This window comes from Ornithodoros turicata, unplaced genomic scaffold (assembly GCF_037126465.1).
Source record: "Ornithodoros turicata isolate Travis unplaced genomic scaffold, ASM3712646v1 ctg00000895.1, whole genome shotgun sequence".
NCBI classification, from domain to species: Eukaryota; Metazoa; Arthropoda; class Arachnida; order Ixodida; family Argasidae; genus Ornithodoros; species Ornithodoros turicata.
The window spans coordinates 179,925-196,263 of record NW_026999412.1 but is presented as its reverse complement, the minus strand read 5'-3'; the positions used below and the strand labels follow the sequence as shown (position 1 = coordinate 196,263).

At 47.2% G+C, this 16,339-nt stretch overlaps 1 protein-coding gene across 1 annotated transcript; it reads left to right on the top strand.

Moving 5' to 3' along the window:
• Positions 1-9,530: 9,530 nt before the first annotated feature.
• Positions 9,531-13,106, top strand: LOC135375563 (zinc finger protein 431-like). Its single transcript, XM_064608240.1, has 5 exons — positions 9,531-9,624; positions 11,352-11,458; positions 11,541-12,003; positions 12,511-12,642; positions 12,832-13,106. The coding sequence occupies exons 1-5, from the start codon at positions 9,531-9,533 to the stop codon at positions 13,104-13,106; spliced, it is 1,071 nt and encodes a 356-aa protein (XP_064464310.1).
• The last annotated feature ends 3,233 nt before the right edge of the window (positions 13,107-16,339 follow it).

Here is a 16,339-nt window from a genome sequence, read left to right as displayed (position 1 = left end):
AGAAGTGACTGGGGACCATAGGAATTCTCCTACATTTTCTTTCAGTCTTCAAGTGAACGGCACATATTCTAAGTGGTACTTGCTGGTTTCATACAATCGTGCCAATCCTCAGGGACAGTTTAAAGGCCACAGACCAACCACGCTCACAAATCCCCTGTCGTCCAGAATTGGGGCGGGCAGTCACATTCCAGCTTCGACAAAAAATATATTCAGCGCTCGTCCGATCACTCCCCGTTGCACATTTATCAATTATCAATGTGCAGCGGAAAGCAACGAAAGGTGTGTGCAATGAAATGTTAATCAATAATCATGTTTCAAAATAAAGCGTCGCTGACAAAATACACCTAGGAGTGCGTGTTTATTAAAATGCTGCATCCAGTTCTCGTGGAAAGAACCTCTGCTTCCACATTTTTAGTAGTCCCACATTTAATGCACATCGCCCTGCGGGGACATAGGTCTGTAGCTGCAGCTCTTACTTTGTTTCGAGCGTCTCCATTTCGAGAGCAAAAGGGAGCTTCTGGGGTTGACTCAACGCACGATCCTTCTACAAGTTGCAACTGCCATGGCAATGATTGTAAAGGCAAACAGCTGCATTACTCTTCGTTCAGCCGACGGGCGGACATACCCACTGGACGATGTCATACGTGACATTCCATTCCGTGAGTAGAGCGCAGGCTTCATCCTCTGCTATTACTTCATGATTGGACAAGTTCCTCGAGAATGACTTTGTTATTCTGAATGGAATTTTGACGGCTACATGTCTACAAAACTCCCGAATACATTTGTTGGCTAAGTTTTGGAATCGCCCCTGTCACTACCAGACAGTCCCTTTAATGCAAGAAAAAAAAATTACAAGTCAAGCCACGGGCTACGAATGGCGAGCTATTAGTGCAACAAGCATACTTATTGTAAAATGTGCACAAATATTGCATGCGGTATTTGACATTTCCCCCCAGTCGGTTCGATGTAACTGATTTGAGTGGAAATATTGAGAGTCGCACACCCCTGCATTTAATGAGATAACATTATTGTTGTATGTTCCAGTATTTTGTCTGCGATATATCAGTGAAAGCCATCTGTAGTAGACTCGGGTCTGCTGATTCCCTTCTTTTGGTAGGGCAGGGTATGTCAAGGTCACCACAGCAGTATGTGGACATACTGTCCAGATTTGAAAATTAAAAGGGGGATCCGACGCAGTGAATTATTACTGGTCCGAGGTGTCTCTGGGGGTTGGTGGTCAGCCGTCACTATGGAGTCAGTGGAGCGCTTGCCTTGACAGCTGGGTTGGGCTTAATGATTGGTGTCGGTGCCCCCAGGCTCTCTGCCATTTCTGGTTTTGGTGTTATGTGGTGTCTCCTGAAGGTTGGGTTGGTTCAACCTGGTTGGAAGGTTGTGTTATTCGTTTATTTGCTCTTGGCTCAAGTGGGGGCCACTTCGTATTTATGAAGCTGCATCCATTCTATGCGTTGTCGGAAATCAGTGCAATTTCGATGGGCTGGTGTTCTAGGTCTTTTGCTGTTGCTGGGGCTGGGCTGGACACTCAAAGAATATACAGTGGGGATATTCCTTGTTGCAGCAGCCGCATTGTTCGCGTGTGGTGCTTTCTATTTGTAAAAATTTGTGTAAGTAAAAAATTGTTCATTTGCTTTGTTAAAGGACGAATGAAGTTGCACCTGGTTTTTGCTTTCAGTACTTTAGCATTAGAGTTCTTTTTACGCAAAAACGGCGGCGTGGTCTGTCTGTAGCTTCCGCACGGGGCACATGAGCGAGTCGAGAGGGAAGGAAAGGGCACGTTGAGAACGCGGGGCGCGGCGACGCTTCGCACCGTCCAGTGCATCTCTGGTGGCTGATGGGTAGAGCTGTGTCCACGTTGTCGCATCAAGGGTTATGAAAGCTGTGCGTAGGAGCACCAGCGAAACAAGGCAGAGACTGCGAGACGCTGATGCCAAGCTGAAGCAGAGGAAGCCCGAAAGGCTCATTTGGCTAAGCATGCTGTCGTGCGTTCTCGTAGTGTAGGTTCGATTGAAGGGTTGCACAATGTTTGTGAAGGGTTGAAAGGATGTGTAGTGTTGTGGAGTTCCATGGGATTTTCGAGTTTCAATGCTAACGCATTTTTGTCAGACCCACCGAGGGATCAACCTTGTTTCTTTTTGAAAATCCCAAAGAAAATGAGCAACGAGAGAAGGACGAGCGCAGGAGACCAACAGGTGTGCGAGGCCTCTGTCTCACGCACACACCTTTAGAGAAAATCCTCCACACATGAAAAGGGCGTATTGTGGAACGTTGCGATGTAATCTGATTCCCAGGCATGTGAGTCGGAGTGGCACTCCTCAAAAATGGTATTAATGGCACGTAAGCTGAGAAGAGAGAACAAAGGCATGGGGGCAAAAGCTACATGCCATGAGGATCGTGACGGCCGGCTCGTTTCGGAGGCATTTTGCATATTCAGTCGTGCAGCAAAAATACACCACATAGTGCAAATCTTTTGTAGGGGGCAGCTTGACATATGGTGCATGGAGTCTGTGTGTGCCGGAAAGGGAAGCCCACTTGCTTTGTTGGGCCAGTAGAGTTCTTAGTGTGCTCGTGTAATTTTCTGTTGCCTTACAGATGTAATGGCCATATGTATGTGTACAGTGTGTTTCTCGAAAGCTCAAAAGAATGGTTCATCGCACACCAGAATGACAAACTGCATAGTGTTACCCGTGGTGTAAAGATACTCGCCGCACGCGTAACTTCATTTAACCCTCCTCCACGGATGGCAACAATGTACCCGATGTTTGTTAAGTGGCGCCACCACGGACCCCAGCTCCCAGTTCCGAGGTACCACGCAGAGAGAATGAAAGGTGTTAGGACAGAAACCTTGAACGGTGGCGCTCGTGGTCCTGGTCAGGCCCTGGCCGACAGGTTTTCTGAACACTCCGGGACCTTCCCACATGTGTAGGCATGAAGTGTGGGTAGCCTTGTGGAATGCCTAGTTATCAAACCTGTATGGTTAACCATTTCTCTTCTTCTACGATTCCCAGCGTCGGGAACTTGGCGCCCCCATCGCGCCGGTAGCAGCCGCAGTAGCCCCCTCTTGCACTCACGGTTGGGTCACCGCAGGAGGGAGGCCCTCACGTATAGCTGTGCGTGGCTTTGCCGTGTCCGGGGAAAAGTGGGACCCTTGCAGTTGAGTGGACTCTGAGGTTGGTTCGACCCTTCAAGGCCCCTCCGGGAAAGCAACACACTTGCTTCCCATAGACGGGTGGTCCTGGAAGGCTCCGTCAGGACTATTCAGCTAGTCGCCAGCTCTCACCTTCATCACTTTCTTCTTCTATCTCCTCCCATCTCATCTTTCCTTTTCACCATCTTTGGCATCGAGGGTCAACCTTGTGCGATCTTAGAGGTATGTGTAAGCGTGCGGGGCACGTTACCCTGGTTGGGCTCGATGGTGGGCGACACACCTACTGCACTGAATGTTAGATTTTCTTCGTATAGATAACCAAACTGACAAAAAATTATCGGTGCCTGAAAAGGACCGACAGAACTGCATCAAATTTCCTTGATCTGACTCCAGACCTTTGGTTCCCTAAGTTCCTAGTGATTCAGTCAAGTGAAGATGGAAAATCACTATCAAAAATATCTCCTTTTGCTGTGGCTAATGAGGTGGAAAAGATAATTGGCAAAGCATACAACGCAAAAAGACTGAACAATGGGGACATCCATGTTAAAGTAAAGAGTAAGCAACAGAGCACTGCATTGCAAACATTGAAGAACATTGGGGACATGCCTGTACATGTTACAACACATCGTACCTTGTATATAATGAAGGGCGTGATCTCAGAGGACGACCTCCTCGAGTGCACAGAACCTGAGATTGAAGAGGGTTTGAGTGACCAGGGTGTAGTATGCGCAAAAAGGATCATGACGGACGGCAAGGAAATTATCACGAAACACTTCATCCTGTCCTTCAAACTACACACGATACCCACCAACGTAAAGGCAGATTACCTGAGCTGTCATGTTAGGCCCCATGTGCCAAATCCAAGACATTGTTTCAAATGTCAGCGTTTTGGGCACAGCTCACTTGCAAGTCGTGGACATATGACATGCCAAAGTGCGCTGGCAAAGACTACTCAGGAAAATCTCGCAGCAATGAATACCGTTGTGCTAACTGCCAAGGTAACCATCCAGTGTACTCAAGATCGTGCCCGCTCTGGAAAGATTAAAAAGGTGTGATCAAAATCAAAACAGAACAGAATATTTCCTACAGAGCTGCTAGAACCCAGTACGAATTTCAAAAGAAAGGCAGTTCTGCGAAGTGGTGCGCAGGGGAGTGGCGCAGTGGAGAGGAAATCCGTGGAGATGCAAACCTGCTCGCAGGTTATGGAGCCTCCACCCCACACTCCCCAAGAGGAAGCTGCGGGCAGCCAGGTGTCTCCTGCTGCAACGGAGGTCAGCCGTCCAACTGGCAAAAAAAACAGCCACGGCTTTTTCTAAAGCCGATGGTCTGCAGTCGATTTGGGACGGAGGCGTGAAAACCCCCTTCCAAAATGGCCCTCAAAACATGGAGATTGATGATGACGACAGTGTCGCAAAAGTCATAATCAAGCCTCCCTGAAATGAACACAAAAGAAAAACGAGTAAAAGGCAGAGGAAGAGGTATAAAGAGGGGCGAACCACAGAAGCCACCCCCACGAAGTGTCCAGCCTTTTAAATGAAACAAGTATTACTTAGTCTGTATAACCAGGTGCACTTCTTTTTCTTTCTTCTTGCAATAGCCGCCATAATGAACCACTTCCTCCAATGGTTTGTTTTCAAATCTAGACGATGTAAATGATCTTTTCGATACCTACAGTGCCTGCATGCTTTTGTCTCCAGGAAACGTACTTGAATGCAACCTCCCCAACTCCTTTACGTAGACACAACATATTCCGAAAGGGTCGAAATGACACGAATCGTTCATCTGGAGGTGATCGTCATGCGAACGTCTGTTCTAGCCAAGGCAGTTAACCTCAATACACAGTTGGAAGCTGTAGCAGTGCAGATGTGCCTGGACAGAGTAGCCACTGTCTGCTTCGTTTATCCGCCGCCAACAGCATCCATCACACACAAGGGCATAGAAGATCTATGCAGCCAGCTTTAAACTCCCTTTATTCTTTTAGGCAATTTTAACGCGCACAGCCCACTCCGGGGTAGTACAATGACCGACTGTCGGGGAAAGACGATAGAAAAATTCTTGCTATTGTCATCCATCTGTCCTTTGAATACAGGGGCACCTACGTATGTACATTCCGGTACACAGTCCTTCTCAGCATTAGATCTGTCCCTGTGTAACGCATCTCTTTTCGGGGTTTTAGAGTAGTCAGTAAAGGAGAATCCATTGGGAAGTGATCAGTTTCCAGTCGGGTATTGAAGTATCAGTATCTGAAGTCGGGTATCTGAAGGTACACTCTAAAAACGGTGACACTTTAGTGACACGTGGAATTGGTGTGACACTTTGGGGCGAGCCCAAACTTGGATTTGGAATGTGTCACAGAGCGAACTTAGTCCATATACAGTTACCGGAAACGCGTTTTTGTTGCCACCGAAGTGGCTGAGGTGTCGTAGATGATTACTGAAGCCTGGGAGGGCGTTTGAACACTGGAGTTGTGACACTTGCCGCAGCTGCGGCCGTTGCCCGTGACACATGGTTTGATATTTTCGCTGTTTGAACGCTTCGGATCTCTATGTTTTCTCATTCAGCTACCAACAATGGGCAAGTCTTTGGCCAGTTCAAGCAAGGACGCTCACGAGGTTTCTCGCGTCCGGTTTTATCTGCTAATGTAGCTTATTTAACTCGCTTTCTTGAATACTGTGACGACTCAGACGTTGATGTTACTGGAACATCTCGAGGAATCTGTGCGTATGACCTATGCTAGTGCCTGTCATATATGAGGTCACACCGTTCACATGCGTGTGCACGGCAGGATGGTGCATCATGTGAGGGCATCCTTCAGTGAAGCACGGACGTATCGGTAAGTTCTTTGGGATTTGTATTCTTTTCGAAACGACGAACGCAATGCAATCATGTGAATACAGGGAGGCTGGAGGATAAATTGGAGCAAAATGTGCCGCATTGTCTCTGTGTCTCTGCCCCCTGTCGAACGCGAGCACACTTTCGGAAACCCCACATTGCTTTCCCTAAAGCATTAGGAAATACTTGACTTTATGCATGTGAAATTGTTACCAAGCAGACAATCGCATCCGCGCGTCTGCACCACGGGCACGACGCGTATTCGCGTAATGAGCGTCCTTCACCAGTGCATCTGTGCGGCATAATTCTTTGACATACGAAATCGCAAGTTACAGCGATGGAGATAAATTCAAAGGTTTTTGAGTAGCTGCCGAGAATGCAGGCTTTGCGGCATGTTTTTTTTCGTACTTCATTGCGCCGTTTCTTCCGATTACGTTCTGCATTTCGTTTGTCTTCAGTTATCTTTTTTAATGTGTCGTGATCTAAACTGACCACTTATGTTTAGGACCTGCAGAACGCCTATTAGGAAATTACAGAATAGCGTGTGAGTCGCCAACGCAAGCGCAAATGAAGCTGTTTTGCTAATTATTCAGTTACCATGCTTCCCTTCAGGACACCCCTGTATTTCGAGATGCAGTTCGAGCAACGATTGCCATCTTAGTCGGAGTTCTACGGAATCAAGCAACCAGGAGGGTATTGAACACCGTGCTTGCCGCGCGATTACCTCGCAGTGTATCGATTCTGAAATAAAATGTTTCTCTTTTCACCCCTTTTCCCCTAGCATGTGAGCGTGCCCTCCACATACGAGTACATCAGGTGTCAGTGTTCGCTGCATGTTTCACTCATCTCTGAAGTCTATAGAGCCACATTCTGAGAGTCTTCTGCATAAAATTTAAGTAGCTGCCTCATATTCTGTCTCGTGCTGTCTCGGACGCTTTGGCTCCTTCCCCGTGTGGGCTCGTGGGAGCGCACTCAATGCACTACCAAGATTGTCAAGATTGAGATTGAGACAATACACTCAACTTTTATGCAACTAGGCGATGCTGCGACCACGAAGGGCAACGTCACGACTGACGCCGTGGGGGAATGTCCGTCCTGTGCCGACATCATATGGCTCAAAGTATCTGAGGAAAACCCAGGAAATACCCCAAGCAGCACAGCCGGCATCTCTGTGAGGCCGACAACCGCAAGCCCTTTCGCTAGCACCACCAGCACAGTCGTGACCACGACACCACCTGCACTTTAAACACAGAGCTCATCGCATAGCACGCCGACGGCCACCATTGTACAGATCGATGTCTTCATCACTGTTGGTTTGTTGAAAACGCGAGGCTAAGCCATTTCGGAACACTTATCATAACTGCATAAGTGTCCTAAAAAGGCTTGCGCCTCCTGTTTTCAGCTAACCAACGGTGATAAATGCATCATTCTGTACCATGGTTGGCCTTCGGCGTGCTATGCGGTGAAGCCCTGGTTTTAGAGTGTGCGACGTTTTTTGTGACACTTGTTGCGGGAGCTCTCATGACACATGCTACAAAAAGCAAAAAGGAACAAAAAGCGTCTGGAAGTGACACTTGAGCAAAGCGTCACTTTTTTGCAAAAAAGTGACGCTTGCAACGCGTCACAAAAGTGTCACCATTTTTAGAGTGTATTGAAGTAGTAAGTATTGTTGACTCCTCAAGTTGATATATTGACAACGTGTCCCCCTAGGTGGGGACTGGAGCAAGCTGACTGGAACACTTTTTCTGAAAAATGCGACCTGGCTTTAATCCCTGCTGCTAGGATTACGAATTACGAAGCAAACCATGTCATAACTAATGGCATCCTTGACGCAGCAACACAATGTATTCTTGAAACTTATGGTCGGTTGCTTAAGCGACCAAAATTCTGGTGGAACAAGAAGTGTGAAGAAACACGAAAAACCCAAAATCGTGCGTGGGATACATTTGGAAGGTACCCCACCAGTGAAAAACTTCTCTTTAAAAAGTCAAGAGCCAAAGCCAGGTGGACGTGCAAACAAGCCAAGCAGTCCTCTTGTCATAGTTTTGTATCTTCACTATCTTCCAATTATCATCCTAAATTTATTTGGGATCGGCTTCACAAGATCAGAGGTGCACACTGGAGCCATGCTACCCCTCTTTTAGTAGTTAACGGTCAGCCATGTCAAAGCTTACAGGAACAAGCTGACACTCTTGGTGAGCATTTTGAAACCGTTTCCTCCAACTACAGTAATGAGTTTCTTAAAGTAGAGCGTAGTGCTGAGAAGGAGAAAATTCCAATGCATTGCGGAGACACTTTGTTATATAGGGTGTCGTTTTTTAGGCGATACAGATTTTTCATAAAAAAATCTATCAGGGCTATAGACACGCTGTTTTCACTTCTATCATCTCTGGGCCGGCGGATGTTCTTGGCCATATGTTGCTCTACCGTCACATTACCTAAAAATCGTTAACTTTTTAATTATAAAAGCTACGAAGTTGTCCCAATGAGAACATCTGTTACCTGGAGTGATCTGATATCGTAGCCGTTTTCAGAAGAAAAATCCGTTGGGTAAATCGTCTGAAAAAAAAAATCGTGAAGGAGTTACTTTTTTTTCTTCTTTATTTTGTTCATAGCGTGTCTTTGGAGACCCATCTTTCCTTCACCCCCAATGTGAGATGGTGAAGGAGCATCATGCGTCGAAGATGCCGCCACAGTGCCTCATGCGTCGAAGATGAACTTTAACTTGCGGTAATGAAACAATAACACGTGTATCGGGTGACGCTATCGGAACTGCCCTTATGTTGAGTTGCATTTTCTGTTAATCTTTTCCCAGGACGCAAGAGGTGACAGAGGCATCTTTCGTCTGAGGTCAGCCATTTTGATATACCCTTTCATGATATCCGCCCAGCACTTCTGAGAAGCATAAATAGCAAGCGGCAACAGCACTGGGCATGAGAACAAACTGCATCTACAGGTTTTCCCTTTATTTTAGTCGGAGTGCCATCTGAATTAGTTCAGGTGCCATCTGAAATAATCCAAGCGCCATTCAGTTTAATCAGGGTGCCATCTGAATTAATACATGGTGTTTTTAAGCACTATAACCGTGTGTTCACACGAGGGACATCTTTGTAGAGTATTTTAGTGGAAGAAAAAGTAAAAAAAGAAACTGCTGATGGAACTGAAGTTGTGCCGTGTCTTATGTCGAACATTAGCACGACGCAATGTAATGGGAGTTCGAGCGGAAGTATAGCAAACGGCGGCACTGGTGCTGTCGTCTGCTACGGAATATCTTCTGACTGAACTGTTGGATATTCCGCGCAGTTAGAAGAGAGCGAAAAGGCATGACTCACATAGCAGACGACACAACTGGTGCTGTTGTCTGCTACAGAATATCTTCCGACTGAACTGCAGGATATTCCACACGGTTAGAAGAACATGAAGAGCCACCACTCACATAGCAGATGACATCACTGGTGCTGTCGTCTGCTACAGGATATCTTCTGACTGAACTGCAGGATATTCCGCGCGGTTAGCGAAAACGCAAAAAGGCGTGATGCTCATAGCAGACGACACCAGTGTTCCAGTCGTCTCCGAAGGAATATCTTGTGACTCTGCCGCAGGATATTCCCTGCAGTTTGAAGAGCACGGTAAGACATCACGCACATCCCGCAGCTTAGTCACAAGATATTCTGTAGCAGACGACACCATTGGTCCTGTCGTCTGCTGGTCATTGGTCATGTGAGTCATGCATTTCGTGCTCTTCTGACCGCGTGGAATATCCTGCAGCTCAGTGAGAAGGCATTCTGTAGCAGACGACATGACCAATGGTGTCGTCTGCTATGCTTCCACTTTAACTCTCGATATCTCGGCGCCGTGCGAGTGCTCAACATAAGACGAAGCAGAATTGAAGTCCTGTCAGCAGCTTTTTACCTTTCCTTCCCCTACATGTCTGTAGAATATTCTGCGGCGACGTCCCTCGTGTGAGTACACGATTATAGTGTTTAAAAACACCATGGATTTATTCAGATGGCACCCGGATTAAATTAAATAGCATCTGAATTTTTTCAGATGGCGCCCGGATTAAATTGAATGGCGCTCGGATTATTTGAAATGGCACCTGGACTAAAATAGACAGAAAAACCTGTAGTTAAACCAACGATAGGAAAATCAACGCATGCTTTTTACATTAGCCTGCATGATGTTATTTCCACAAGACTTAGGTTCGGGCACACCCATTTGACACACAGTCACCTCCTCCGTAGGGGCGTGGCGTGCACAGCTCCGTCCTCCACCTCCTCATCACATGTCCAACTATGAAATTCACCTGCACAGTCTTTTTCATGAGTTTTACAAGGACCGTTTACCTCTCCATATATCCCTTTTACTGGGGGATGGAGCTCTTGTCCCATTTGAAGGTGTTTTTAACTTCGTCCAAACTATTGGTCTTTTAAATGCATTGTAGTTTTACAGCGTTCTTTGATGCGTTAGTTTTAACCGAATCCTTACACACTTTTTAATTAATTGCTGAATCATCATCATCATCATCTTACATAGTTAATGGTTTTAATCACTGTATTGGCGCATTATGGTCATTGTTACCGCTGCGCCAATAAAACACCAATCATTACCATCGGCATCAAGCAGGGTGGTGTACGGAATGGAATTGAACTCTATAGTTGTATTCACGTGGATCATGATGTCATCGCCACCGAAGAATTAACAGAAAGTGACATCGTTAACAGCATTTGTGAGGAAGGTGCCGTCGAGTGTTGTAATGACGCCGATCAGGACGTGGAGCTCTTCGTACCAACACAACACAATCTGTTTGACGCCATTGACGTTCTCAGGCGGTTTGCGGGCACACAAGACAATTTAGGAAAGGCCATGAAGGGTGTGTCTGCATACGAAAGGCGTGTCATGCTAGTTCGTTATTTTGCTGCATACATTTGCACAAATGAAGCAGAGACTCTGCGTCTGTGCCCTAAACAGTGACCTTGCAATGATTCACACGAGGTTTTTTATTTATTTATATATTGACACTGCAGGCTGTTGGGAACGCAAGCAGGAGTGAGCATAATTGTCAGGAGAAGAAAAGGTGCATACTGAGGAAAGACATCTAATAATATATAATCATAATAATAACGGAGAGCATGGACACATAAATAACAGGAGTCATATCGATGGCAAGAAATGGAGGCTAAGGTGGCCAGATTATGACAGTTTTTTTGTCGCTTTCGAAGCAAAACATATTCGGCATAACAAATATTTTGTTCCCTCTTCATTCTCATTATATTGAGGTTCTTAATGTGTGGCACTTCTGCCAGTATAATACAAACCTGTCTGCACGCTCACTGTCCCATTTCTGAAATTCCAGATGCAAAAGCAAGCACTCGCGTTGTTCACGTTGAGGATGAGCCCAAAGACCCTTGTGATCCAGAATCATTAGCTAGCCTCAAGTGTCCCATCACGGAGCGCCAGGAGGCAGAAAAGCGGCAGAGTGCCAAGGATCACACCCAGGAGCCCACTGACAAGATGCTTTACCATTGCGGGCTATGTCTTGCAGAGTTCATCCAGAGCACGCATCTGCGGTGTCAAAAACGAACACAACCAGGAGCCATACAAGTGTGATCTCTGTTCAGCAAAGTTCAGCCAGAGCATGATCCTGCAGCGTCACAAGAAGACACACACAGGTGAGAGGCCGTACAAATGTGACTTCTGTCCAGCAGAGCTCGTCCGGAACGTGCACCTACGGCATCACAAAAAGACTCACACGGGCGTGAAGCTGTACAGGTGTGATCTCTGTCCCTCCGAGTTCTTCCAGCTGCACCACCTGAAGCACCACATACGCATTCATACTGGTGAGAAGCCATACAGGTGGAGTTTCTGTTCAGCAGAGTTCACCCAGAGCACGCACCTGCAATATCGCAAGTGGACACACAAAGGGCAGAAGCCATACAAGTGCGATCTCTGTCCTGCAGAGTTCACCCGGAGCACGCACCTACAGCGTCACAAGAAGGCACACACGGGTGAGAAGCCATACATTCGGGCTCTTTCCTCAGCGTTCAGTCACAGCATTACAAGAAGATACACACACGCAAAAAGACATACAAACGTGATCTCTCTCCCTCAGAGTTCTGCCAGCTGCTCCACCTGAAGAGTCACATATAGACTTGTACTGTTAACAAGCCAAACAAGTACAGTCTCTGTCCAGCACGGTTCACTCAGAGCACACACCTGCAATACCACAAGTGGACACACAAAGGAGAGAAGCCGTACAAGTGCGATCTCTCTTCTCAGAGTACACCCGGAGCATGCACCTACAGCGTCACAAGAAGGCACACACGGGTGAGAAGCCATACATTCGGGCTCTTTCCTCAGCATTGAGTCACAGCATTACAAGAAGATACACACACGCAAAAAGACATACAAACGTGATCTCTCTCCCTAAGAGTTCTGCCAGCTGCTCCACCTGAAGAGTCACATGTAGACTTGTACTGGTGAGAAGCCATATAAGTACAGTCTCTGTCCAGCAGAGTTCACTCAGAGCACACACCTGCAATTCCACAAGTGGACACACAAAGGAGAGAAGCCATACAAGTGCGATCTCTGTTCTGCAGAGTTCGCCAGGAGCATGCACCTAAAGCGTCACAAGAACGCACACGCGGGTGAGAAGGCGTACATTTGGGGCTCTTTCCTCACCGTTCAGTCACAGGATTACAAGAAGATACACACACGCAAAAAGACATACAAACGTGATCTCTCTCCCTGAGAGTTTTGCCAGCTGCTCCACCTGAAGAGTCACATGTAGACTTGTACTGGTGAGAAGCCATACAAGTACAGTCTCTGTCCAGCAGAGTTCACTCAGAGCACACACCTGCAATACCACAAGTGGACACACAAAGGAGAGAAGCCATACAAGTGCGATCTCTGTTCTGCAGAGTTCGCCAGGAGCATGCACCTAAAGCGTCACAAGAACGCACACGCGGGTGAGAAGGCGTACATTTGGGGCTCTTTCCTCACCGTTCAGTCACAGTATTACAAGAAGATACACACACGCAAAAAGACATACAAACGTGATCTCTCTCCCTCAGAGTTCTGCCACCTGCTCCACCTGAAGAGTCACATATAGACTTGTACTGGTAACAAGCCAAACAAGTACAGCCTCTGTCCAGCACAGTTCACTCAGAGCACACACCTGCAATACCAGAAGTGGACACACAAAGGAGAGAAGCCATACAAGTGCGATCTCTGTTCTCAGAGTTCACCCGGAGCACGCACTTACAGCGTCACAAAAGGCACACACGGGTGAGAAGCCATACATTCGGGCTCTTTCCTCAGCGTTCAGTCACAGCATTACAAGAAGATACACACACAGAAAACACATACAAACGTGATCTCTCTCCCTCAGAGTTCTGCCAGCTGCTCCACCTGAAGAGTCACATATAGACTTGTACTGGTAACAAGCCAAACAAGTACAGTCTCTGTCCAGCACAGTTCACTCAGAGCACACACCTGCAATACCACAAGTGGACACACAAAGGAGAGAAGCCATACAAGTGCGATCTCTGTTCTGAGAGTTCACCCGGAGCATGCACCTACAGCGTCACAAGAAGGCACACACGGGTGAGAAGCCATACATTCGGGCTCTTTCCTCAGCGTTCAGTCACAGCATTACAAGAAGATACACACACGCAAAAAGACATACAAACATGATCTCTCTCCCTCAGGGTTCTGCCACCTGCTCCACCTGAAGAGTCACATATAGACTTGTACTGGTAACAAGCCATACAAGTACAGTCTCTGTCCAGCAGAGTTCACTCAGAGCACACACCTGCAATACCGCAAGTGGACACACAAAGGAGAGAAGCCATACAAGTGTGATCTCTGTTCTGCAGAGTTCACCCGGAGCACTAACCCTACAGCGTCACAAGAAGGCACACACGGGTGAGAAGCCATACAATTAGGGCTCTTTCCTCAGCATTCAGTCACAGCATTACAAGAAGATACACACACGCAAAAAGACATACAAACGTGATCTCTCTCCCTCAGAGTTCTGCCAGCTGCTCCACCTGAAGAGTCACATATAGACTTGTACTGGTAACAAGCCAAACAAGAACAGTCTCTGTCCAGCACAGTTCACTCAGAGCACACACCTGCAATACCACAAGTGGACATACAAAGGAGAGAAGCCATACAAGTGCGATCTCTGTTCTCAGAGTTCACCCGGAGCACGCACTTACAGCGTCACAAGAAGGCACACACGGGTGAGAAGCCATACATTCGGGCTCTTTCCTCAGCGTTCAGTGACAGCATTACAAGAAGATACACACACAGAAAACACATACAAACGTGATCTCTCTCCCTCAGAGTTCTGCCAGCTGCTCCACCTGAAGAGTCACATGTAGACTTGTACTGGTGAGAAGCCATACAAGTACAGTCTCTGTCCAGCAGAGTTCACTCAGAGCACACACCTGCAATACCGCAAGTGGACACACAAAGGAGAGAAGCCGTACAAGTGCGATCTCTGTTCTCAGAGTTCACCCGGAGCATGCACCTACAGCGTCACAAGAAGGCACACACGGGTGAGAAGCCATACATTCGGGCTCTTTCCTCAGCGTTCAGTCACAGCATTACAAGAAGATACACACACGCAAAAAGACATACAAACGTGATCTCTCTCCCTCAGAGTTCTGCCAGCTGCTCCACCTGAAGAGTCACATATAGGCTTGTACTGGTAACAAGCCAAACAAGTACAGCCTCTGTCCAGCACAGTTCACTCAGAGCACACACCTGCAATACCACAAGTGGACACACAAAGGAGAGAAGCCGTACAAGTGCGATCTCTGTTCTCAGAGTTCACCCGGAGCATGCACCTACAGCGTCACAAGAAGGCACACACGGGTGAGAAGCCATACATTCGGGCTCTTTCCTCAGCGTTCAGTCACAGCATTACAAGAAGATACACACACGCAAAAAGACATACAAACATGATCTCTCTCCCTCAGAGTTCTGCCACCTGCTCCACCTGAAGAGTCACATATAGACTTGTACTGGTAACAAGCCATACAAGTACAGTCTCTGTCCAGCACAGTTGACTCAGAGCACACACCTGCAATACCACAAGTGGACACACAAAGGAGAGAAGCCATACAAGTGTGATCTCTGTTCTGCAGAGTTCACCCGGAGCACTAACCCTACAGCGTCACAAGAAGGCACACACGGGTGAGAAGCCATACATTTAGGGCTCTTTCCTCAGCATTCAGTCACAGCATTACAAGAAGATACACACACGCAAAAAGACATACAAACGTGATCTCTCTCCCTCAGAGTTCTGCCAGCTGCTCCACCTGAAGAGTCACATATAGACTTGTACTGGTAACAAGCCAAACAAGAACAGTCTCTGTCCAGCACAGTTCACTCAGAGCACACACCTGCAATACCACAAGTGGACATACAAAGGAGAGAAGCCATACAAGTGCGATCTCTGTTCTCAGAGTTCACCCGGAGCACGCACTTACAGCGTCACAAGAAGGCACACACGGGTGAGAAGCCATACATTCGGGTCTTTCCTCAGCGTTCAGTCACAGCATTACAAGAAGATACACACACAGAAAACACATACAAACGTGATCTCTCTCCCTCAGAGTTCTGCCAGCTGCTCCACCTGAAGAGTCACATATAGACTTGTACTGGTAACAAGCCAAACAAGTACAGTCTCTGTCCAGCACAGTTCACTCAGAGCACACACCTGCAATACCACAAGTGGACACACAAAGGAGAGAAGCCATACAAGTGCGATCTCTGTTCTGAGAGTTCACCCGGAGCATGCACCTACAGCGTCACAAGAAGGCACACACGGGTGAGAAGCCATACATTCGGGCTCTTTCCTCAGCGTTCAGTCACAGCATTACAAGAAGATACACACACGCAAAAAGACATACAAACATGATCTCTCTCCCTCAGAGTTCTGCCACCTGCCTCACCTGAAGAGTCACATATAGACTTGTACTGGTAACAAGCCATACAAGTACAGTCTCTGTCCAGCAGAGTTCACTCAGAGCACACACCTGCAATACCACAAGTGGACACACAAAGGAGAGAAGCCATACAAGTGTGATCTCTGTTCTGCAGAGTTCACCCGGAGCACTAACCCTACAGCGTCACAAGAAGGCACACACGGGTGAGAAGCCATACATTTAGGGCTCTTTCCTCAGCATTCAGTCACAGCATTACAAGAAGATACACACACGCAAAAAGACATACAAACGTGATCTCTCTCCCTCAGAGTTCTGCCAGCTGCTCTACCTGAAGAGTCACATATAGACTTGTACTGGTAACAAGCCAAACAAGTACAGTCTCTGT